Here is a 23870-nt window from a genome sequence, read left to right on the forward strand (position 1 = left end):
TGAAAAGAACCAGCCTGAACATGCTCTTTTTCTGATATATCTTACCCTCTGCAGTTTTAAAAACAGAAAACCGAGAGCTCTTTTGAGAGATTACTGCAGAGATGAACAGAGATCACTAAGGGAAAGATTGCAGATATTGTGTCTAATTTTTCCCTTCCATAAACAAAGCTTTTAATTTTAATTCACATAATTATTTTCAAAGCAATGTATTGTGAGATGCCTTCACATGTTGTTTAGGTTTAACATTTGTTGTTAAACATATGTTTAATATGTTAAACATATTAAACAACCATAATGTTATTTAACATTTTCATTCTGAATTTTCAAGATTAATTGTTGCTTAATGAACAGACAAGCACTGCTGTATAATTTTTTCTTATGATGAATAATTTCTGTAAGCATTCCAAAGCTTTACAATAAAAGGCTTTTACACCTATGAAAATAAATTCATTGTCATGGGACACCTCAAAAAAGCACAAAATAAAGTTGTCACCTGACATCAGCAAACTTTCTTTTCTGAAGTCTTCCTCAGTGTTCACCAAAGTTAGTGTTGATTTTTATGGAAATTTAGATTTCAAGAGATTTTTTAAAAAAATACTTTAAAATTCAAAAATGTAGGGCTGAAATTAATACAAATAAAATTTAATCACTCGCAGTGACTGGCAGTCAGGCTTAATGATTGTTTCAATGTCATTCAATAAAGAAAATAAAAGTACCTTAGTTTCACCCACAACTTAGTTAACCTAATCTGCCTTTAAATCAGTTCATAAATATATAAGTACTAAGAATTTTGATTATCTGATTGAATTTAGATAAGGTATCTATGTCTGAGGAATAATTTAGTGTGATAAAGGAAGGAGGCACAAACAGTCCTACATTTACACTTCAATATGAACATCTCCAAATATTTGTTGTAAGAAAACCAATATATACTTTCAGTCTTTAATTTTCTTCTTCACAGGACTATTCCTTTTTGTTTCTTCTGCTGAAGATAACCAGATATTAATATGAATTTACAAACATGATAGAGACAATGATGCAAATGTCTCATCTGATGTTTAGATATTTGGGACTTTATAACAGCCAGTAAATCTAGGAATTTGTCATATGACAGCAAAGTTGCTCATGATGCTTTGCAGTTTCACAGTCCTCTCTCACAGAAGTCTGGACAGATTACATCAGTAATTTTTAATGAAGATATCTGCACAGAAAGAAAATATTGAGGTCATATTTCTGTCCCTTTTTCACAAAAGAAATGGAAAGTTTTAAGTAATTATTTGTTTTTGATAACAGAAAATTTATTTTCAAACAGGTGTTGCAGCAGATAGAATAGCAATTCATTCAAAGGGTCAGATCACAGACAATCTTTCTGCTCAGAACTTGATCTCTTGTGATACCAGGAATCAACATGGATGTAATGGTGGAAGTATTGATGGTGCCTGGAGATATCTGAAAACACATGGGTAAATATTTTATCTGGCTGTTTAGGTTATTTCAAATTGAACCAGTTGCTTAAGTTGCAATAAGACAATGCTGTAAATGTTCTTAGAACTTCTGTGTTTCTTGGGATATAGGCTCTTCATTTGAAACAACCTTGAGTAAGTAGCCAGCTTTATGAGACAACATCATGAATGTTCAAAAGAATCAAACATCTTTTCTCTAGAAAGCAACTTGTAATCATCTCATCCCCAGGTTGTTCCAGAGTGCAACACTCTGTTAAGGACTGTACCTAGATTCTTCTTCCTTCAGATCAGACTAAGCAGAATTAAGAGCTGTCAAATTCCCCATGAACAGCTAGAAACTGTAAAATGAGACATAATAATTTATGGAATGACAAAATTATTTCAGTTGGAAGCTCGGAGGTGACCTGGTTCAACATTCTGCTCAAAGCATGACTTTGAAATTAGATCAGGCTGTTTAGGCCATGTGCCTGGACACATTTTGAGTACCTTCAAGGATGGAGGTTCCACCTCTTGCAGCAGGTCAGTTTGTTTAGCTTACAGTCAAACATTTTTTTCTTATATCAGCATTTTCCTTGGTAGGACTGGTACCTGCCAGATTTTCAGTGTGCATCTCCAAGAATTTTGTTCTGTCTCCCCTGTACCTCTCCTTATGTAGTTGAAGACAAGAATGATATTCTCTTTTGGCTTTCTCTTCTCCAAACTGAACAAATCCAACTGCTTCAGGTCCAGTCCCCTAAGAGCCTTCCACTGGACTTGCTCAGTTTGTCAATGTCTTTCCCAGGGAACACATAAGTGGAAAATACAGCGACATCTGCTGAGTAGTAATTTGAGGGGAATATTAATTTTTCACAATGTTTTGGTTATGTTCTTGGTAACACAGGTCAATATTGACTGTCCACACTTGCCAAGAGGGCTTGCTGCTTGCTTACATTCAACTTTCTGTTTCTCAGGGCCTCATTTCCTTCTCTGTGAAACAACTTTCTACAGTGGTAGTACCCTGCCAGTACCTGGGCAGTTCTGGCTCAGAGATAGGATTTGCCATCTGTCTTTGTTGAAATTCGGGATATTTCTGTCAGGCTGATTTCTTCAGCCTATTAATACTGCTCTGAACAGCGGCCATGCTTACTAATCACTCCCTAAAAGTTTTACATTCTCCACAAATTTGCTCAAGGTACCTTACATCTGGATTAACAATCTGTCCAGATTGTTAATAGAGATGCAAAAGTGTTGCATTTGTGTTGTCTTCTGTGGAATGCCATTAATAAACAGATACCAGTCACTTTGACCTGTCAACCTTTCAACATTCCAGTCCACAACTGACCTTGTAAGCAATTTACCTAATCCAATAAACTAGAGGAACACCACAGAAACCTATGCTGAAAATGTCACTAAAGACAAGGTAAATGATAGGTACTGCTTTCCTTATTCTCTATAGAGCCAGTAATTTCATCATCGTCAGTCTGTCTCATCATATCATCATTATCTGTCATGGTAAATATGCACATTCTGCTTTCAGTCAACTCTTTGAAGTTTGTGTGCCTGGAAATGGCTTCCAAGAGAATTTCAATAATTGCATTTTAGATACCACATAATTAAATCCTGCTGTTTCTCACATTAACAGAATTTTTTTGTCCTTTCTGTTCCATACCAAAATCTATTTCCTGTCTTGCTTTCATACAATTTTATCCCTTACTCTGATATATCTGAAACTGACAGAGAGATCTCAGGTGTTCTCTCTGTCAACTTTTAATTTTATTTATAAAATAAACAAACAAAGAAACCATGTCAAGAGCAAAAGAATGTCAGATGTGATGTGTCATAGTTGACATGCCACTCTGGGGATCCAGAAGACTTGTCACACTATGTAAGTGATAGCTCTGCTTTCTGCAAGTGTATCAAACTACTTCTGATATGACAAGGATTTTGTATTTTTATGGGGAGAGTTTACTTTGAGTGCTCCTCTGTCTTTTTCTCCCAGGCTTCCAACATGAACTGGCTTTCATTTAGGTTTTAAGCAGGAGATCCTTCAGCTGAGTGATTCTACTCAACAAAGGCCCCTGAGCACCTTGGGAGATAAGGGGAAAGGCTTCGTTCATGAAGAAATGAAAGTTATAACTTAACATTTTAATTGTAAGCACTTTTTAATTGCAATACTGTTCTGCGACTAGAACAGTCTCATTTTAGTCAGTAGCTCATGGTTTTGGGAGAGTAATTGCAACACTCTCTCTGGACTATTTTATTGCCTGTTAAAAACAGGAGCACAAGAATTGCTGCTGAAGATAAGAGAAATGAAAATAATTGTTATGAGTATTATCTCCACAACAGTTGCAGCATGTTATTTTTAGAGGAAAAGCTGAAAAGAATGCAGTGATAGGACAATCTCCTAGTTTTCTAATCCCTCTGACTGTTACCCCTGTGCAGGCACAACTACCATGAGCACCATATTAATAAAATTCTTCCTATACCAGAATGTAGTACTATTTTGTCTTTAGCACTGTGATTAATGACATGGCCTGTTATGCAGAAGCAATTTAAGTATAAAAGTGATATCTTACTTTTAAAAGAAAAGCAAGGGAGGCTGAAGCTCTACAAGACACTTTATTATCTACCCAGCTGTACCCTTGCAGGAGCTTGTTCTGGTGTGAATGTTTGACCTGAATTTTTGACCTGACTGAGTAGCAGTGTGGCAGTGGTGTGCTGAGCAGGCTTTCTGACTGATGTGAGCCTGGAAACATTGAGCCATAACACCTCAGCTCACACAGAACATCTTTGAACTGTCTTTTCACCTCCACACTTCCAAGTACTTGCTTATTGCTCACCCTCATGTTATTCACCAGCCTCTTGCAGCTGATCATCTCAGTAAAGAATCTGAAGGGCAGTTGTGAAAACCATCATGAATTTTTGGAAACTATCTAAACCTCCAACAAATATCAGCAATCCAAGATTATTTTCTTAGTCATTTATTACGCTTTTTATGTTGCCATGGAGCTAGTTCCAACATGTACAACATCACTGTGCTATGGCAGACTTTTGTTTGCTACCCAATTTTATCCCTGATCCTTGATTTTTCACCAGAGCACCACACATGAAAGTATCCCTACTCACCTATTCTTATAAACATTTCTAAATTCTGTTTTTCTTTACTCAAGTTAAAATTATATCTCAAAGACAATTCCAACATTTCCAGACACAAATAAACACATTGAGGTAAATATCCAAGCATCTTAAGAACTGATACTGGAAGAACACAAGAACAGCACTTCTTGGATCTGAAAAAAGGTCCATCTAGCCCAATGTTAAGTCTCTGACAGTAACCAAGAGCAAAAAATGCCAAGAACAACAATAAACAAAAACAACCCCAAACTGTTTTGAGTCACTAGACTCATAAATGAATCAGTTTTGTAGCTAAACCCTATAAGCCATAAACTTTTACTTGTGCCAATGGAAAAGAAATTGGAAATTTATGGCATACAAGTCAGAAGTATCATTTGAATGAGCCCTGTCAAATAGTCCTTGCTTCCTCACATTTTCAGGTAACTTATTTTTAGGAATTGTTATATTGCAATCATTGTTTCATTTTCTCAGTACCCTGCAATAAGGAGAAAACACGTTGATTTTCTGTGGGTTCTTGTAAATTATCACAGCAGGCATTCAATGCTGTTTAAAGTTTCTGCTGTTTTGATTTCTGGAGTGTGCTTAGTTCAGGTTTTTGACAGATATTCAGAAAAATCAAGTGCTGATCTAAACTATCCCCAGTGAAGACAGAAAAAGATCAATGAAGCTAGGCCAGTACTGAAATCTGACTTTTCAGAATCACTTATGACCCAATTAACAGTGAAATCTGCTGTAAGTGGAGCTGAAAATATAACTTTGTCTTCCTTCCTCCATTAATTAAAGAATAAATATGTATTATATTACTAATCATTGTTAGTTTTAAGTATTTCAGTTACAAGTTCATAATTTGGGAGAAATAAGTGTTATTTCAAAGCATATATTTTAACTAATAAGGAAAACAAAATGGTTATATTAATTGAGAATGAGGAAGAAATTTTCATGGTATAAAAGATAGACATGAATGTAAATAGTGCTTCTAATCAAAAGAGGGCTTAATCTGATTTGTACATTGGGCTTTTAGCAGTTGCAGATTATGAGAAAGATGTTATTGCTATTAGCCAACTTGCAAACAACATAGTCTAATATTTAGTATTATTTCCTTATCTCACAATTCAGACATATAAATGCAATAAAAATATAAATCCACAAGAATTTTCATAAGATTGAACACACAGATGTGACTTCAAATTAATTCTGTCAAGAATAATGAACACACTACAGCGTTTTCCTCATTGGCTCTGGATCCTGATTACTTTTAACATTTTTTTGTATATATGTATCTATATTTGTGTATATAATCATATTCACATCTTTTTCTGTTTTTCTTCTATGACTGTTTTAGTAGGGTATCCTCCTTGAAGCATTTTTAATGTTTAGTGTTGTGCTGATGCTTCAGAACATACAAAATCATGATTCAGAAGAAAGCTGTTCAATTGTGTTCATCAAGGCTGCAGAAACTGGTTGGTGAAGGCTAAAACATGGCTCTTAGTTCAGAGTGGGAGATCTTATGGGGATTACTACTCAGCTCCAGTGTGCTACTGTGTGTACGTGGTCTGCTTTGGGCAGAAAGAAAAAGATATTCTCAGATCTTCTGTAACCAAGTGCTAATGGTCAAATGCCGTGTCTTATTGAAAACAGCTGAAGCCTGTATGGGCTTATCTTGTAAAACTCCTGACAGCTAAGTATGCACAGCTAAGTAGGCAAGCATAGTTATACTCCATATCATGTAGAAATATAGTTTTCAGTTCCTCAGGTTCAGAAAGTCCAGTATAATTGATGAGCTACTTAAATACAAATGCTTTTTATAGGACTGACTATTTTAAAGTATTCTGCTTCAGCAAAATATTTAATTATGCTCTGTAAAATAAACCTTCCCATAGGCCTGCATGGCATTAATGCAGAAATGTGTATATTGTTTCAGAAATTTCTAACAATATTCCGCATATTCCATTTCACAAGCTGTTTTTGATTAATGAAGCCCAGTGACAACACTAGTAATTTATTGATCTTTTTCAGTGTGAACTTCCATGCATCATTGATGAGATGAATGTACCAACTGACAAGTGCTAAACACATTTTTTACCTTATCTCTTTGGAGAAGGGTAGGGAGAGGAGAACTGTAAGGGAAACTTAAGTCATAAATATCATGTATATCAATTTTAGACAATGCCATCCAGTTGAAGACATGCCATTCACATTTCTGAAGAATATTACTTGAAATGCAACAGCTGCAAAATAATTAAAAGCTTGAAGTAAAATGGCAAAAATGTTTAAGCAAGCTTCTTGTAATTTTTTTCTTTTAATACTTGAACAGGGTTGTATCGTATGCTTGTTATCCATCATTTTGGAACAAACACCTGGGGCCAGCAGCTGAAAATCAGTGTTATGTGTCAAGTGAATATGGAAAAAACCATACAAATGGGCCATGTCCCAATGCTTATGAAGAATCCAATCGGTTATACCGGTGTGCCTCTCACTACAGGGTGTCCTCAAAAGTAAGTTCATGATATTCATCTGTTGTCTCAACAATTTTACTCCTTTGGGGTTTGAATATTATTACACACATTAAAATATGTTCATTTAACTTCAAGACTAGATCTGTAAATTTTCCTTTATTTTGCCCTTGAATTTTCCCAAGAAATGTTTTCTAAAGAAGTTTCTCAGTTGTACATTATATCTTTAAAGCTGATACTTTGTGATCCCATAGAAATTAGAGATAGAAATGAAAGTATGCAGTCATAACAGTGCAGTTGTTCTTCTTAAACATGTTTCTGAAGGTTTTTTTAATTTGGTAAACCACATATTCTCCAGCAGAAATACAAGTACAAAAGTATATTTATACTATATATATATGCACACAATGATAAATTAGTATGAGTTTTAATTTTATTTAATGAATGTTATCTTCCCTTGCTCCCTCTCTTGCTGCTCTCACCTCCCCTCAGGAAACTGATATAATGGAAGAAATCAAGGACAGAGGACCAGTGCAAGGTATGGTAAGTTTAAAGGATGACAACATTGTTGAAATAATTAGACTGTGCAATGACCTTGTATCAAAGTATTAGAAAATGCAGATTTTATATGCTAGAGTGAAGAAACCAGTCATATGCACTGCAGTTCATCCAGGGACATTTGGTGGGTAAACAGTGGCCCTAAAGGCAGCACAACTGCATCAAAGCCTATAAAGAGTAAAATGACCTTGAGTTGGATACGTTGAAAATTTGTGCAAAATCTGTGTGCCTTTTTTTCATGACAGTTCTGTGGTCACTGGTGAAATAGCAATGTGTGGCTGTGCAGTGGAATTAAATGTTAGCCAAACTCTGTTCTGTAAGGCTGGGGTTGATTCCCCCACTGGCTACCACTCTACCACAGCCCACCAGACCTGCTCTCCTCTGAAGGCAATGCTGAACTATATGGGCCTTCCCACAAATAATTCAGTGTTGAAATATCCCAGAATTTCTCATTTCAGATCCCAAATGATCTTGTTGATGCCTACCAGTTTTGGATTTTTCTGCTGAACTCTACAATGAAGATCCCTGACCTCTCAGAGGTCAGAAATAGACTTCATCACTGAGTAGGGAACTGCAAAATTCTTTTTTTTAACTTTGACTACTGTCCATTTGTGGCCATGAATGGTGCTGGCAACAGCTGAAAATGCAGGTTCCTGCTCACATCCCAGGCCAGTGTAACTAGAGAGATGGTGGATGTGGGGCTTGGGATGATGGAGAAAGGTTGTAGTGCAAGATCTCCACCTGTCTTGGATGCCTGGCTGATGTAAAACCAATGAATTTTACTTCAGGGGACTTCTGCATTTCTACTGCCTTTAAATAGATAAGGAATTATCATAATCTTCAATTTATTATTCAAATGGCTTTGATTATTAGAGAGAATTCATTTTGGTGTATCATGGAGTTAAAATTACTTTTCAGAGCTCTTTATGTGGGCAGCTGCAATAATCTGAAGCTCAGACTTAACTAGATTGATATCATCAGTCTTTTTTCTTGTTCTATCCAAGTTTGTTAGCTCAAGGAAAATATTATTTCCCACACTGCATTTGATGTAGATGCAAAAACAATAATTATAGAAAATGATAAAAATTAGGATCCTCACGACAGTTTCAGACCTCAAATATTGCATTCATAGTCTGTGTATACACACATTTTTCTAGATTAATCTGCTAGTACTAAATATTGCACATCAAATAATCAATATTCACAATATTCAGCCATTTCTTAGGATTTAGCCACTGAACAATTCTACATTTTTAAAATTTTATTTTATTTATTTTAATGCTCTTTGTGTATCAGGTTAAGGTAATGCTGTTTGTAGGAAAATCAAGATCTCCATAGCGGCATATAACCGAGAGTGTGAATCACAGTGAAATCATTTGCTGTTTTTTCTTTTGGCTATAATATGAGTTTTAAATGAATCACAGTTATGACTCTGTAATGTGTCACTGATCCTCTCTTCTACCTTCCCATATTACCAATGCAAACAGGGCAAAAGTCTAATTTTAAAACCATGTCATACTTTTTTCTGCAAATGATCTTCAAATACTGAAGGAGGTTTTCTATTATTCATTCGCTTGTCATTCCTGAAGAACTTACAAAGTGCTTGGGGACAGTCTTATCTAATGTAATGAGTAATGTTTAATAGCTGGGAATTCAAGATCCTTTCAAAATCATGATGATGAATGGACTTTGATTTTTGGACATATTCAAAGTTAAGAACAAAGTTGTTTTTTTTTTTTTACAACTGTCAAGCAGTATGTTATGGAATGTAATTGAAGATTTTATGTTATACAGCTTTCAAGTTAGAATGACAATTTTTCTCTGACCTACATCATTGTCTTACATGGTACAGAAACTGAGCAGTTAGCATTTTTGAATTCAAAGATGAAATACTAGATTTTTTTTAAGAAATCCATTTTCAAGTAAACATAGTGAAATTTCACCAATACTTAGAAAACATTCAGATGGACAGTATAATATTGCCCATTAATATTTTATTTCATGGACTTTAGGAAATACTCTGATGGTTATAATGCTGATGCAGGAATATTATCCTCTCTGACACATTAGTCAGTCTTGATTACAAGAAAAGGTCACACATTTTTGGCAATACATCAGAGTTTTGACCGTACAAAACTTACAGTTTCAGCTGTTATCATTGGGGGAAAAACATTTATATTTGCTAGGACAAGAAAATGATCTGTAGAAAGCACTTGGCTATATTAATGTGTAGAGCTAAGCTGTTTCCTTTTGTAGCAACTAGTTTTCATTTCTTGTGTCTTTGTATGATTAAAAAGAGACAAAAATTCCTATTTAAGAATTTTATGCAGGGGAATGCATAGTGGAATCAATCTTTTAATCTCCTGCATCTATAAGCATGATCTGACAAACTCAGCATGACTGAAGTAGCTCATGCATGAATTATAGTCAACCTTATGAAAATTGCTGCCTTTTCTGATTAATTAATAATTAATCCATTCATTTTGGGAAATGCAAAGTCTCTCCTATGCAAGAAGGAAAAAAATTAGGTGGTGGACTGTGATCAGCTTGTCCTGTCCAAGTCACAGTCTATATCAGGACAAAGTCACTGAATAAATAAAAATATCTCAGTGCTAGATCTAGGATTATCATCATCTTTGTCCGTCCTGTACTTCATGCACCTAGACCACTCTAACTCCAGAGACCGTACCATTATCTAGTTCCTGATTGCAAGGTTTTGCATACACATAGGTATATATATTTACATACATATACAAATGTATGTATACATACACACAGGTGCGTGCAATGCATAAATAATATAAAATCATAGATAAAATTCTACCACATTCTGGAAATATACTTCAAAAGTTTCTACTTCATTTCAATGGAAAAAAAATTAGGTATGACATCTCTTCATAGACAAGAATGCGTCTCATTTCAGGCACAAGTTATATTCTCCTCCATGCTTACAGTTGAAGGCAGCAACACTGGAAGAAACAGATGGGCTGAGTCTATTAATATGTGGCTCCAGAGCTGAGGTCACAGCTAAAATGCTGGGGGTTTCTGACAATGGAATGATGGGACTCACCTTTCTCAGAGAGGAAGGAGAGTCTTTACTCAGGAGCAGCAGGTCTCACTGGCAGAGCTTCAGTCAGAATGTGATGGGGAAGGGCAAAATATAAGGCTTGTCCCTGGCAAGGCAAATGACCTCAATTCACCATGTTTTTGAGAGTTCTCCCTCATCCCCTAAAATTTTTGTCTCAATCATATCAAATATAATAGAGGGTGTTGTAAAGATAGTTAATTTCCTTCAAGTTTATGACAATAATCAGGTAGGAAAAACAAATGTGTAAGTATGCCAGACAGAAAAAAATGGCAGCATGAACTCAGCTTACTGGACACTGCAGATCTATACCAGGCACATGTTAACAGTGGTTCAACCACATAAAAAATGGTCAGTAAAACTTGTACTTTATGGGAATCCCAAGCTGCAAGACTTTAGGAAATTGGATTTCACTGATTCTTGTGTTCCAAGCTGTGTGGCAGTTAAAATCATAACCTAAAAATAAGATGTAATGAAGCTTATATTTAATGCTTCTAATTCACTGGAATATAAAGGTAATGTACACCTGAAAAGTATTTTCATTTCTCTGGATATGGGAGCCTGCAATAAAGCAAATGGTACTAAGGTGACAGAACATATGGGGAAAAGAAACCCAGAACTATTTTCTTGATAAACAAATGAACTATGTCCTTAACAAATAATAAACATGCATAAAATGCAATGTGTAATCTTCATTCTCTTGCACAAAATTTTCCATTCATCAACTCTTTCACCCTGCATTTTTATGAAAAAGAGGGGTAATTTTTTCCACATTTTTATTTGTCACTATTTATACATATACAAATAATCCAGTTTTCTTTAAGGAGATTACTGTGTATTTGATGAATTTTAAGTTTCAGAAAAGGCAGGTTCCTCCACCATATTACACAGGAAATATATTTTTTGTTAAATACTTTTCTTGGATATGCAGATGATAGTCAGAACCGAGTAGTTTATATATGACCCTTGGGGAGATTAATTTTATTGAATTAGATTTCAAAATTTATGTAAGTCTTCACGAGGCAATGTTTCTTCTTATTGCATTGGAAGAAGTCAATGAGAGGGAGTTTCCATGACAAGGAAAAACAACAAACTTGATAAGACACCTTAGAGAGAACTCTGTTGAAATATTTCTGTTGGTTCACTCACAGCAGGGCACTTCTGGGAAATTGATGCTTTTAGCAGAATTACAAAGTACACTTAATGCAGTCCAACATACAACAAGATTTTTCACTGGTAAAATGCAAGGAGCAACGAATAATAGAAGTAATGTTTGCTGACTGTGGTGATTTTTCCTATTATTTTTCAGCTATAATGAAAGTGTATGAAGATTTTTTCCTTTACAAAGAGGGAATATATCGACACTCCCAGCAAGCAGGATCTAAATGGAAAACTCATTCAGTCAAACTCCTTGGGTGAGGAAAGCACATTTTTTTACCCTTTTTCTCTTGAAAGTCATGAATGCAATAAAATGTCAATGACCACTTTGGCACCCAAAGATTTGACTGTCACAGATGGAACAGTGCTAGCTCCCAACATAAGACCAATGTTTCATTTTTGCCTTGTCTATGAATTTTAGGGAGTATTGAAAAGATGTGTAGACCCATCACCTTTTAATCTCCGCTTACATTTGTTGAAAAACTTCAAATACAATGTTTATAGAATAAGCCATTAAGCCCCATATAAATATAGTTGACTCCCTCACATATATATATATTTATATATATTTATATATATGTTTATTTATATATATTTATATATATATATATGTATATGTATATGTGTGTGTATATATCTATCTATACATATATAGAAATACTATATAAAAATACTTGGTTGTGTATTCACAAATATTCCAAGTATTTATCAAGTTGTGAACAAAGCTAAAATATAATTTTAATCAAATATAATTTTCTTCAAATATGCCATCAAACAGAATGCAAATAGAAACATAAATTTGACAGCAACCTCCCAGTTAAATGGCATAGCTTACTGGCACAGCAGTCTGGGCTCTCTGTACCCTGAATAGAAACCAACTGCTGATGAGATGCTGCTGATTTTATTTGGGAAACTGCCTCAGAAGCATGTGTGTAATAGACTAGTGGATTTCCTCTCAAATGTAGACCAGGGCCTCTGTGTTAAGAAGAAAAGTATCTGATAATGCATATACTTGAATTACTGAACACACCACGAGGCTTTATTCTTTGCCATGGAGGGAATACGCAAGGATGAATTTATTAATTCAGTGAGTGAATACACAGAAAAATGACTGTAGAGTCTTAAGCAAATATTTATTTTATTGGTGGTCTAGAATATAATATAAATAATGATTCAATGTGTGCTAGGGAGATTACTGTGAGTATTTTCAACAAGTACCTCAAGAACATAAAATTTCAAAATAAGGTGCATTTTGTGCTTATGAGTTTAGTGAAGACATCTTCATGAAGAGCGTGGTAATGCCTTTGGTTGTGGAAATTGCTGGCTATGGATTACAAGTGTGCTTTATAGTGGCATAGAAGCAAAGAGAAGCAGAAGGTTTATGTAAGATCATCCTTGATACTGCTGCAAAATGTATTGACTCAGGTTAATAGAGGAAAAATTCCCAAAGTATCATTGTAGAGAATATTGTGAAGCAATGAAAAAGATATTCTGGAATTTAGTGTAGAAAAATGGAGCACTGAATTAGCAAAAGATGTTTATGGAGGACAGATGGTATGTGTTGGTATTTGTGTGTGTGTTTAAGCAGTGAGAAACCAGTGGCATTAGACAGTAAAACTTGCAGCATGAATGGAATACTTCAGCTCCGGGATAAGCTGCTGTGAGGCTGTGAGTTCAGGTGTTGGGATGGCTGTGAAGTATCCTTGGTGCAAGCATGGGGTGATGACAACTATTTCCAAAGACAAGCTGCTCCACATTTGTGCAAAATAACCCAGCCAGTGAATGACTATGCAAGAATGGCACCAGGGGATAAAGTGATGGCTGAGGAGGGAGAGTGGACATAACTGATGTGCCAACCATATGAAGTTCAACAAATGGAAGTGCCAGATTCTGCAGCTGAGATGGGGAAACCCTGGATGTATGCACAGACTGAGAAATGAGATGCTGGAAAGCAGTGCCACAGAAAGGGACCTGGGGATGCTGGCTGACTGAAAGTTGAATACGAGTCAGCAGTGCCCTGGCAGCCAGGGCAACCCTGTCCTGGGTGCATCAGGCACAGCATCACCAGCCAGGGAAGGGAGGGATTGTCCTGCTCTGCTCTCAGCTGGGGCAGCCTCACCTCGAGTGCTGGGGGCAGTTTTGGGCACTGCAATATAAGAAAGATATTTTAACTCTTAGAGAGTGTATAAAGAAGGGCAACAAAGATGGGGAAGGGCCTTGAGGGGAAGCTCAAGTGTGAGGAGCAGCTGAGGTCACTTGGTCTGTTCAGCCTGGAGGAGACTGAGGGGAGACCTCACTGCAGTTCCAGCTTCTGGTGAGGGGAAGGGGAGGGGCAGACCCTGATCTCTTCTCTGTGGTGACAGTGACAGGACCTGAGGGAATGGCCTGAAGTTGTGCCAAGGAAGGCGTAGGTTGGATATTAGAAAAAGGTTCTTCACCCAGAGGGAGTCAGGCACTGAACACTCTCCCCAGGGCAGTGGTCACAGCCCCAGCCTGACAGAATTCAAGAAGTGTTTGGACAGTGCTCTTGGGCACACGGTGTGACTCTTGGGGTGTCCTGTGTGGGCCAGGAGTTGGACTTCATGATCCTTGTGGGTCCCTTGTAAGTCAGTATATTCTGTGATTCACTATTTCTATGCTCAAGTGGATGCTGATTTAAATGGGAACTGACAGGCTGTGCAAAGAAAAGATAGCAGTCCCTTGGCAAGGGGCCACTGAACAAAATCTGAGTGCTTTGACTGAGACACAGGATTGTGTTAAAAAGCCACTGCTAAATACAGAGTAGGAGGAAAGATGAGTAGTGTGATGTACTGAAAAAGGACATAAGAAGCGAAGGAAAAAGATGAAAACTGAAGATGATATATGGGAAACCTCAGACTTGTTCAGAGTTTAATATGTGGGGATTGCATTTACTTAATAGAACATTTACTTAATTTGAATATTGCTGAAGTATCCAATGGATCCACCAATATAAAGAGTTACCAATCCTTGAATTGTCTAATGTACAAACGTTGTGGCCTCCAAGATTGTGCCATATAAAAATATTTTCAGAGCTGTTTAACTGCAAAAATGGAATTAGATCTTGACAAGTTGGAGGCTGTTGGAGCCTTAAGCTAGGTGTTTCCAGCAATGATAAATCCAGCCATAAAATGTGATTCTGCATCATGAACTCTAAACCACTTCTTTGTATAGATTTTAATGTTTTTAGGATTAAGCCATCACTTTTTAATATAATTTCTTGGTTTCATTGAATTTAAATGCAAAATATGTGTAATATGTGTTGTGGGTGTAAGTCCTTTGTCACTTATATATAGCTTGGAAACAAAGGAAAATTTAGACTGCTTGACCTCAATAAAAAACTCATGGGAATCTCATCACAGTTGTATTTCCGATAAAAATACTGATGAGTATTTGCATTTTGCTTAGCTGAGATGGCTCCTGGAGAGACAAAAAGGAGCAAAGACATGCTCATAGGATAAAAAAATACAGTTTTGTGTGGGTTGATGCTTATTGTAGGTTCATTTTTATTTATAATCCCTTCCATAAAAGAGATTCAATACTTTCAAAAGTCATGATAATGATTGACCCTATTAGGCTGATATTTGTAATATCTCAGAAACATTTTTGAAAATGCCTTAAATTGCACATGAATTGTGCAGCATATAAGGCAATGTAGTGATAAAATTTTAGTGAAACTTGCAAGACCCATTTGTACAAAACTAGAAATGCACATATAAACTGCCCAATTGGTCATTGGGCCAGAAGAATTTTAAATCTTTAGACTGGCTTCCCTTGCAACATGAAATTGCAAGTTATTTTCTTTCGTTTAAAGACTGATTTATAAAATCAACTGTGACAAGACTGGGAGTCTATCTCTGGTGAGGTACTGTGTGACCTCAGGCTCAGGGTGAGAAGACGAAAAGATGGAATAGCATGGAATGAGGAGAGGAAAATGTGGAACAGCCGGGTGGAGGCTGTTGTGGGTAGCAGAGTGTCTGGGTTTGGACACAGTCCCTCTAGTGAAATAGGACTTTCAGTAATCTGAAGGTAGGATGGACTGACCCACTAATACTTAGAGAGAGCAGGATCTGCCAGGTAGTTTCTGTGTCAGTATTCTGGACAGGGAATAAGCAGAAAAAGTGAGTAATGGAGGCTGGGATACCTAGGAGCTAAGTTATACATAGAAAAGTTAACTTCCTATACCTCTGCGTGTTTCCCTTTGTGTTTTATAGATGTTAAACTAGGGCTATCTGCTATCACCTAAAGGTGAGCTGTACTGCTTTGTTGGATCTGATTTCTCCTTGAAGACTATAAAAGAATCTGTGGGATAACATCACACTTAAATAGCTAACATGAAAAATTCTAGATTAGATTAAACCCACATGCAATGGTGTCATAAAGTTGCTTAAAACCAAAATGACTGGTGCATTATATTCATAGTAAGACAGTATTTCCAGAATGTCTTGCATATGTATGTGTGTATGTACATACATACATATGTGGATCTATACATAGATAATTACAGCTCTTAATGACACAAGAATGAAAATCAGTTAAAGAGACACAATGAAACTGCACATGGCAAGTGAGACTAAGGAGGACAAACTATTACCTTGGTAATTTTCATTTTTTCACTTGCACTCTTTTATTTTAAGACGACTGGTGGCTGAAAAATGACATATGGAACTGTCATTTTTATCTCAATGTCTCTTAATAAAAAAAAGACTAAATTCACATCAAAGATTAACTTAGTGGTAAATTTCTTTCAGACCTGTACATTTAAGCTAGGATTTCTGATCGAACCTGTTGTGTTTATTCTATACCAGATTCTCTGCAATCTTTTTGTGGTTTTTATATTTGTTTGTTTTTGGTTTTGTTTTTGTTGGTTGGTTAGCTGGGTTTTTAAAATTTTATTTCCTCTTCTTTCTAGTATTCTGGCTTTCTTAGTTCCATCTAGGAAAATAAATGTAATGTCGATAGGAAAAGAAAACCTGGGGCAGATTTGTTGGCATAAATTGTTGTAGTCTGATAAGGAAAGTACAGTTCAGTAAAGGAAGTAAACTGGATGTAGTTCTAGTTCAAACAAATCTCTTTTCAAAGTTAGTGAAGTAAATTAATGTTTGCAGCTTGTTCAGACAAATCTCTCAGACTTTTATTTCTGAATCACTTTAGTATCAATGTCAAGCTAGAATATATGATCCACACCTCACTAAAAAGATGCAGATACTGAAGCCATGGCACTGAAAAATCCAAGAAGGTTTCAAAAGGCCATGCATTTGGTTGCAATTAAATCTACAGACTATCACTTTAAGGCTTGGAGGAAACAAGAAAATATTATTAAAAGCCTTGATAAGATCTTTCATGAACAAGATAGATTTTCAATGCTTGGAAGGAGCTCAGAATGACAAAAGGCTTTAATAAGAGGACACTGAGATGTACATTAGCTGGAAGCACATTTCCCCTCTATTTTAATTGTCAGTTCACTGAAAGATTTAAGTGGAATAATTCAGCAGATTAAATGGCTTAGCCAACTACTAAACTGAAACTTCTATGCCCTGAAAAAAACATTGGTTGAATGTTTAACACAAAAAGCCGTACTAATGGAGATAAAATTGGTATGTGAGCCAAAGAGCTTGTGGTTTCTTGTTGAGGAGACAGCCAGACAGAGCAACAGCATTCTAAGATTTAATACGTAATTAGATGATTAATTTATCCAAAGTCCAAAGTCTTGACTACTGCTAGTGACATCTGGGGTTTTGGCTTTGGAAACTCTGTTTTTCTCTATATTTTTATCTTTAGTTGCCCTCACTCCATCTTACACTCAGAATAACTGAAAAGAAGTAGCATCTTAAACCACTAATAGTCATAGGCTAAACTGTTTTGTTCCTGAATAAAGAAATCTGGGCTTAAGTTCCCTTTTTCTTTCATGGGCAAAAAATTACTTTTTCTTTGTCAGACAATCAACATCAGGTATTATAGTTAAAAATTAAACAGCAAGACTCAAGCATTTTACAGCAAAGAGAAATACATGAGGAGATCAAAGGGAAAAGATAAAGTGTCTGATGATTCATACAGTTAAATTCATGATTCTATCACCCATACAATTCCTTACAGTAGATCTGTGGGATCTGTGGGAGTGATTTAACTATTGGCTCACTGACTCAATTTGACTCACCTCTCACGTTGAAAAGTCTATGCAAAAGTACAATTTCAAATTCCAGCAATCATTTTCTAAGAAGCTTTCTCTTGTGGTGAGCATTAGACAGTGACTAACCTTCTTATTTTTAATGCAAGATTAAGAATTAAACTTTTGTCTAATTGAGTAGATAAAATTGCTAGCTTTTGAAGTGTACTAGGCTTTTGTGATCCAGCACTAAGAATAGGACATGATTCACAACAGTTACACCTTTTTTCCTCTGGTAGCATTATGGCAGTTACACAACCAAGTCAGGGAAGAAACTGAGATGAGAGGTTTTGGGCTGCATATATTTCTGTCCAGCAAGCAGTTTAAATCCTTGAAGCAGTTTAAATCCTTGGTTAATGCAAAGCATTGACTTCTACTAATAACTACTAATCTGTAGAAATTAGCTTGAGATCTAAGATCTGCCATTCCTCTTTATTTTTAAGGCTGTATTTGTTTTCAGTTTATATCTTCAGTCTTAAGGAGTCTGTATAATATTATTTAGCACACTCTCCAGAAGTCTTCACTGTATTTGCTGTTAAGAGCATTTTACCTACAAACATGACTATATAACATGCTTGAACATAGTTTCTGTTATCTGCCAAAACACCTCAGTTTTGAAGCCATTGCTGATAATCCTTTTTATTGTTAGGTTATATTTCCCATTTTTTATTACTTTATTCAATGATTAATTATCAGCTTACTTTTATCCTCATAACTTTCTTTATGCTTCTCTTGTGAAGTCCACCTTCAATTTAGTGGTGTAGTTTATCAGAAAACAAGCTACAAAATGTCCAAATTAAACCAATTCCATTCTCTGTAACGCTACTGAAAGTCTCTGTATTCTAAGATTTTTTACCTGTCAGGCAGAGTTGTGTATTCAAGGCCTGCTCCTACAGATTTAATATCAAGTGAAAGTTATTACTGAAAAGGAGAGCTGAGGTGCCTGTACTATATAAAATTGAACACAACATTATGAAGATAATTTTATGTAGAGCCACAAGTACTCATCCTTTTATTTGAAAGAACAACAGAAATCTTTTTACAGTCATTTGGAGCAGTTTTCCTTGGAATAAATGTAAACACATTGCTTAGTTTTTTCTTGAAAGGGGACTGAATGAGGTTTCATGAAATTACTTTTTTTTTAATTCAAGGTTATTTTTGATTGAAGATTGGGATAGTTTCTCTTGGAAAAGCTATGTTCAGTATTTCTCACTAAATATTTTTGCCAGGGAGAAGAAAACCCCCTTTTTAAAGTAATTTTCAGTAACTGATAGACAGACCTTCTTAATGATTTCTTACAATCTCTTATTCCTCTTCTAAATAAAAATGGTAAGTTTGGATATGAAATGGTGTCATGATTTAAGCCCAGTTGGAAATTAAGCAGTCACTCACTCAACTCCATCTCTCCCCCCACCCCACACATCCCGGTGGAATGGGGGATAAAATCAAAATATTTATGTATTGGGCATGAGTTCTATGGTGTGGAACATTCTTTTGGTCACTTCTGGCCACGTGTCCCAGCTAGGAACCCTCCTAGTTTATTTTGCATTCCTCTTCACTGTTAGAGCATGAGACAAAAGGAAAACAAAGTCCTTACTTAGCAAAACCCAGAACATCAATGTATTATCATCACTCTCATCCCAAATCCAAACCACAGTATTGTAAGAGCTACTGAGAAAAAAATTAACTCTCTTCTAGCTGAAACCAGGACATAAGATTGAAAGGTTAGTGGTCTAAAGCTTTCCAAACATAACCCTGAGAAATTCCCTGACTGTCGAAGTCCAATGAGATCCAGCACCTCTTTGCTTTTAAAATGGCATTCATTTGAAGTATCAAGCTGGAATATTCACCAAAAAAAAAAAAAAAAAAAAGAAAAAAAAAAGAAAAAAAAAAGAAAATAAAAAAAAGGGAAAATAAAAAGAAAAAAGAAAAAAAAAGAGAGTGTGATTAAATTATTTAGGTAATCTTCCAGAAAGTACAATATTGTTCTCTATTGGATATTGTTCAAGAATGTGTCAACTCACTTTAAAGTCTCTGTCAATTCCTCTTGGGAACTAATTCCACTGGGAGTTTAGTTACTTCATTAAACTCCATCAGGATAAGGCCTTTTTTGTTTGGCTGGGTTTTTTTTTTTTGTTTGTTTGTTTGGTTGGTTTTTGTTTGTTTGGGTTTTTTTTTTTTTTTTTGTTTTTTTGTTTTTTTGTTTAATTTTGGTTTTGAAGATTTTGAGGGACCAATCAGAACTTTCTCTGAGCTGCTACTCTGCATGGAAAATGACCTGGAATGCCATCTAGAGTAAACTGGATGCAGCTACCACTACTGCCACTGGAGGTCAAGTAGGGATGTGAAAGGAGAGCAGTGGGGGGGACCACCAAAATGTATAAGGAGAGTCTGTTCTATCTTCTCTTTACCCACGCTTTGCAAAGAAAAAGACAACAAATATATCTGCCCTGAGCCTTGTCTCCTGAGGGCTGAACAAAGGCAGCTCCCTCAGCCTCTCCTCTTCCGTCCTGTGCTCCAGACCCCAAAGATCTCAGTACACTCCTGCTGGTCTCATTCCAGCCTGTTAATGCCTTTCCTGTGTGGGGAAGCTCTAGACTAGGCTTGATCTGATGGCTGCACTCTATATTTTAATTTAATATACTTTTATTTAGAGTTTTAAATTTATAAATTTATGATAAAATTATAAATTTATGATAAAATTATAAATTTATACTTTTATTTTATTTGATGAATACCCATAGACATTGATTAATGAGAAAGCAGCTCTTTATAAACTGTATATAAAATGCATGTGTTAAGTGCCTATGTATCTATGATGACACAAACCCTGGGAAACGAAATTCATGGATATGTAATAGTCAAGGATAAAAAAGGGGCCCTTTTCTATCTTGGCTTCTAAGCCTTTTTCATTTAGAAACATTTCTGAGAATCAATAAATTCCTATCAATATATGAAACCAGAAGCTGACTCTTTTAGAAAATAACAAATGTTAGAAAAACATTTAATCACAGGAATGTGACCCTGTGGGAACTGGTCATCATCATGCTCAAGTAAGTGAGAGAAATTATGTGTAGTTTGAAATGCAGGAATACATGAATATAAATTTAAGGCAATTTTTCTGTCTTTGAGACTGATGTAAATATTGGACTTTCACATTACAGCTGATGTAAGTTTTTTAGTAAAATGGCCATGAGTAAAGAAGTAAATCTGAGCCTCATACAAAATTCAAAGGCCTATTACTTTTTTTTTTTTTAATTTATGATCATGACAGATTGTATCTGAAATACATTTGGCAAAGAAACAGCAATTATTGATAATCCCTGAGCATCCATGTGGTAATGAAAAAATAATGCATCATGAGGCCTCTTTAAAAAAAATAAATTGCATTCCAGGGTCATTATGGCAAATATTGTTTTTATTATTCCTTGAATTTAATGATCATTAGCTACAATTTGTGCTTGCAACTACAATCCACACTTAATCTCTCTGTTAATCACCAGTTTCTTTTCCTTTTCTATTCCCTTTGGCTGAAAGTGCAGGTATTCTATATAAATGATGGTTCACTGTTAACCAAGGAGAGTTGATGCCACTGTCACTGTTCATATAAAAGGGTGACAGAAAAATCCCAATTTCCCCATTCACAGTGTGGGATTTCTAATCATATTTTTGCTGGTTGCCTTAGAAAATGACTGGACCACTGCAAATACAACTCAAACACTCTGTCAATGGCATTTGAGATATCCTAGGATTAACTTTACACTGGGGGAAACCATCTAAAAGTTCTAAAAAGTTTTCTTTTTATCTGTGCCCTTTTATAGGCACCCAAGCATCATGAGCTGTGAATAGTAACTAGACAAGCATTTGTTGCATGAATTCAAAACAAGACAGAGTTCTTTAAGCTCCTGCAGAAAAAACATGTGTACTTAACTACCTAGGGTGTGCAGTGCAACTCTTGCTCACTGAAACACATCCAGGTGATTGGGCTGGAACTTCTGCCCTGTGTATAAAGTGAGGTCTGAAAATCAGAGTACTAAGCAGTTCAGCTGCAGCTGTACCCCTATGAAAATCCTACCACTTGGAAGGTGGGGAAAATTTCTTGTATGATCTCATAGATATTTCCACAAAAGTTAGCATACCCTCAAATAAGACAAAAACATCAACCCCCCCCCCCCCCAACACACACACACCATGCAATAAAACAGATTAGGCTGTCAGCAGTTCAATTTCATCTGAGAAAAGCTAGGAATATTTTCATCACAACTCACAAGCTATTTCTGTAAAGGTGCTGGAGACTTAACAAAAATATTCCTTGGGATCTTCAGCCGAGTTGAAGAAATATTGTTCACATTACTTTCAATATTCCTACACAGTTCAGCAGTAAAGCTGTCCAGAAAATAGATTCTTTCACTGAAAGCAGGTTTTTGCAATGAAAAACTTAAACTAGACTTGTGTTTTGCAATAACTAATGGGAACTTGACTTGTGGTTAGCAGAGCAGCAGGTAACCTCACTTGAATCATCAGAGCTTGTTACTCATTCTTTGTTCTGATGCTGGCAATTACAACAACTACCTAAAGGCATGCTTTTGTTTTCTGGTCGCTTGTTTCATCAAAGCATCATTCTTTTCTAAAAGGTGGGGAGAATTACGTGACAACAATGGACTGAAACAGAAATTCTGGGTAAGTGAATGCTTAGGACAGTGTTTTGAAGCGGAAGAAAAAAAATCTCCACAATACAGTTCATCTAAAATCTACTACTTTACTTTCATTCACTCTCTCTGCATCTATTTTTCTCCTTTGACTTGAAGTGTCCTGCATAATTCTATTCCCCCTCTGGCAACTTTTGTCATGCTGACCCTCAAACTATAAAATCACCTACCTCAATTTCAAAGCCTGTTTCATCCCACCTATACCTGTGTTTTTCCTACTCTGCCCTTTCTGTTTTGAATCTTATCCAATTTTGTAAATGTTACTAAAAATTTCTATGAAGAGTCAGTTCTTTTTGATGCCTGAAAATGTAAGTTGGTAAAATTAATCAATAGTATTTTTTTTTAATATTTGGATAAGACAAATTTTCTGTTTGAACAGTGTTGGCAATTGTTATCCAGCCATCAGAATAAACTCCCAAAACTGAAAGTGCTTTGGTGTTTACATAGGTGATGGCAGGGCTTATAGTAGGCAGTTTCACTGGTATCAAAGGCAAAACTTACTGAGACTTCATCAGAAAATACCAGCAAAGAGTTGAATATTAATTTAATGATTTCTGCTTCAGTTTATCAAACTGTCTTGTAGAAATACTATTCCATTTTTACTAACCCTGATTTTGTAACTGAAATTTTGATCAAACCGAAAAAGGAACAAATTATTAGAAATCAGAAAAAGATACATGCTAATTCACAGTGCACCCAAACTGAGAGACTTTGTTTCTTAAAAGGGAAGCTAACACAAAACATTTATTTTGCACCTTGCATTTAAAAATAATATTTTAAAATTAAAACCAGTAATTTTTTTTCTGCTTTGTTTACTTTTAGATTGCTGCAAATTCCTGGGGAAAATCCTGGGGAGAAAATGGTTATTTTAGGATTCTACGTGGACAAAATGAGTGTGATATTGAGAAACTGATTTTAGCTACTTTGGGACAGCCATAGTTTATCTGTATCATATTCTGCTTGATGTATCTATTCTTTTTATTGTTATATATTGAGTCTTCATGGGGAAATAATAAAGTCTTCTCTCTAAGTTGCCTTTCTATTAGCCCTCATGAGGTCTCCCTGGAACACACTGCAGACATCACGGCACTCTTGGATCTCACCTACTAAATGCACCCCTTTAGTCTAAAAGCATGTAATATCCAG

The 23870-nt window shown here is 35.7% G+C and overlaps 1 protein-coding gene across 1 annotated transcript in view; it reads left to right on the forward strand.

Annotated features, from left to right (window-relative positions):
• TINAG (tubulointerstitial nephritis antigen) overlaps nt 1-23663 on the forward strand; it is a 37835-nt gene extending 14172 nt beyond the window's left edge. The window contains exons 6-11 of the mRNA XM_062488545.1: nt 1313-1463; nt 6892-7072; nt 7523-7568; nt 11983-12088; nt 22650-22695; nt 23547-23663. Coding sequence (XP_062344529.1) covers nt 1313-1463; nt 6892-7072; nt 7523-7568; nt 11983-12088; nt 22650-22695; nt 23547-23663 — 647 coding nt within the window. The remainder of the gene's footprint in view (nt 1-1312; nt 1464-6891; nt 7073-7522; nt 7569-11982; nt 12089-22649; nt 22696-23546) is intronic.
• Nucleotides 23664-23870: the final 207 nt, after the last annotated feature.

This window comes from Cinclus cinclus, chromosome 3 (genome assembly GCF_963662255.1).
Source record: "Cinclus cinclus chromosome 3, bCinCin1.1, whole genome shotgun sequence".
Lineage (NCBI taxonomy): Eukaryota > Metazoa > Chordata > Aves > Passeriformes > Cinclidae > Cinclus > Cinclus cinclus.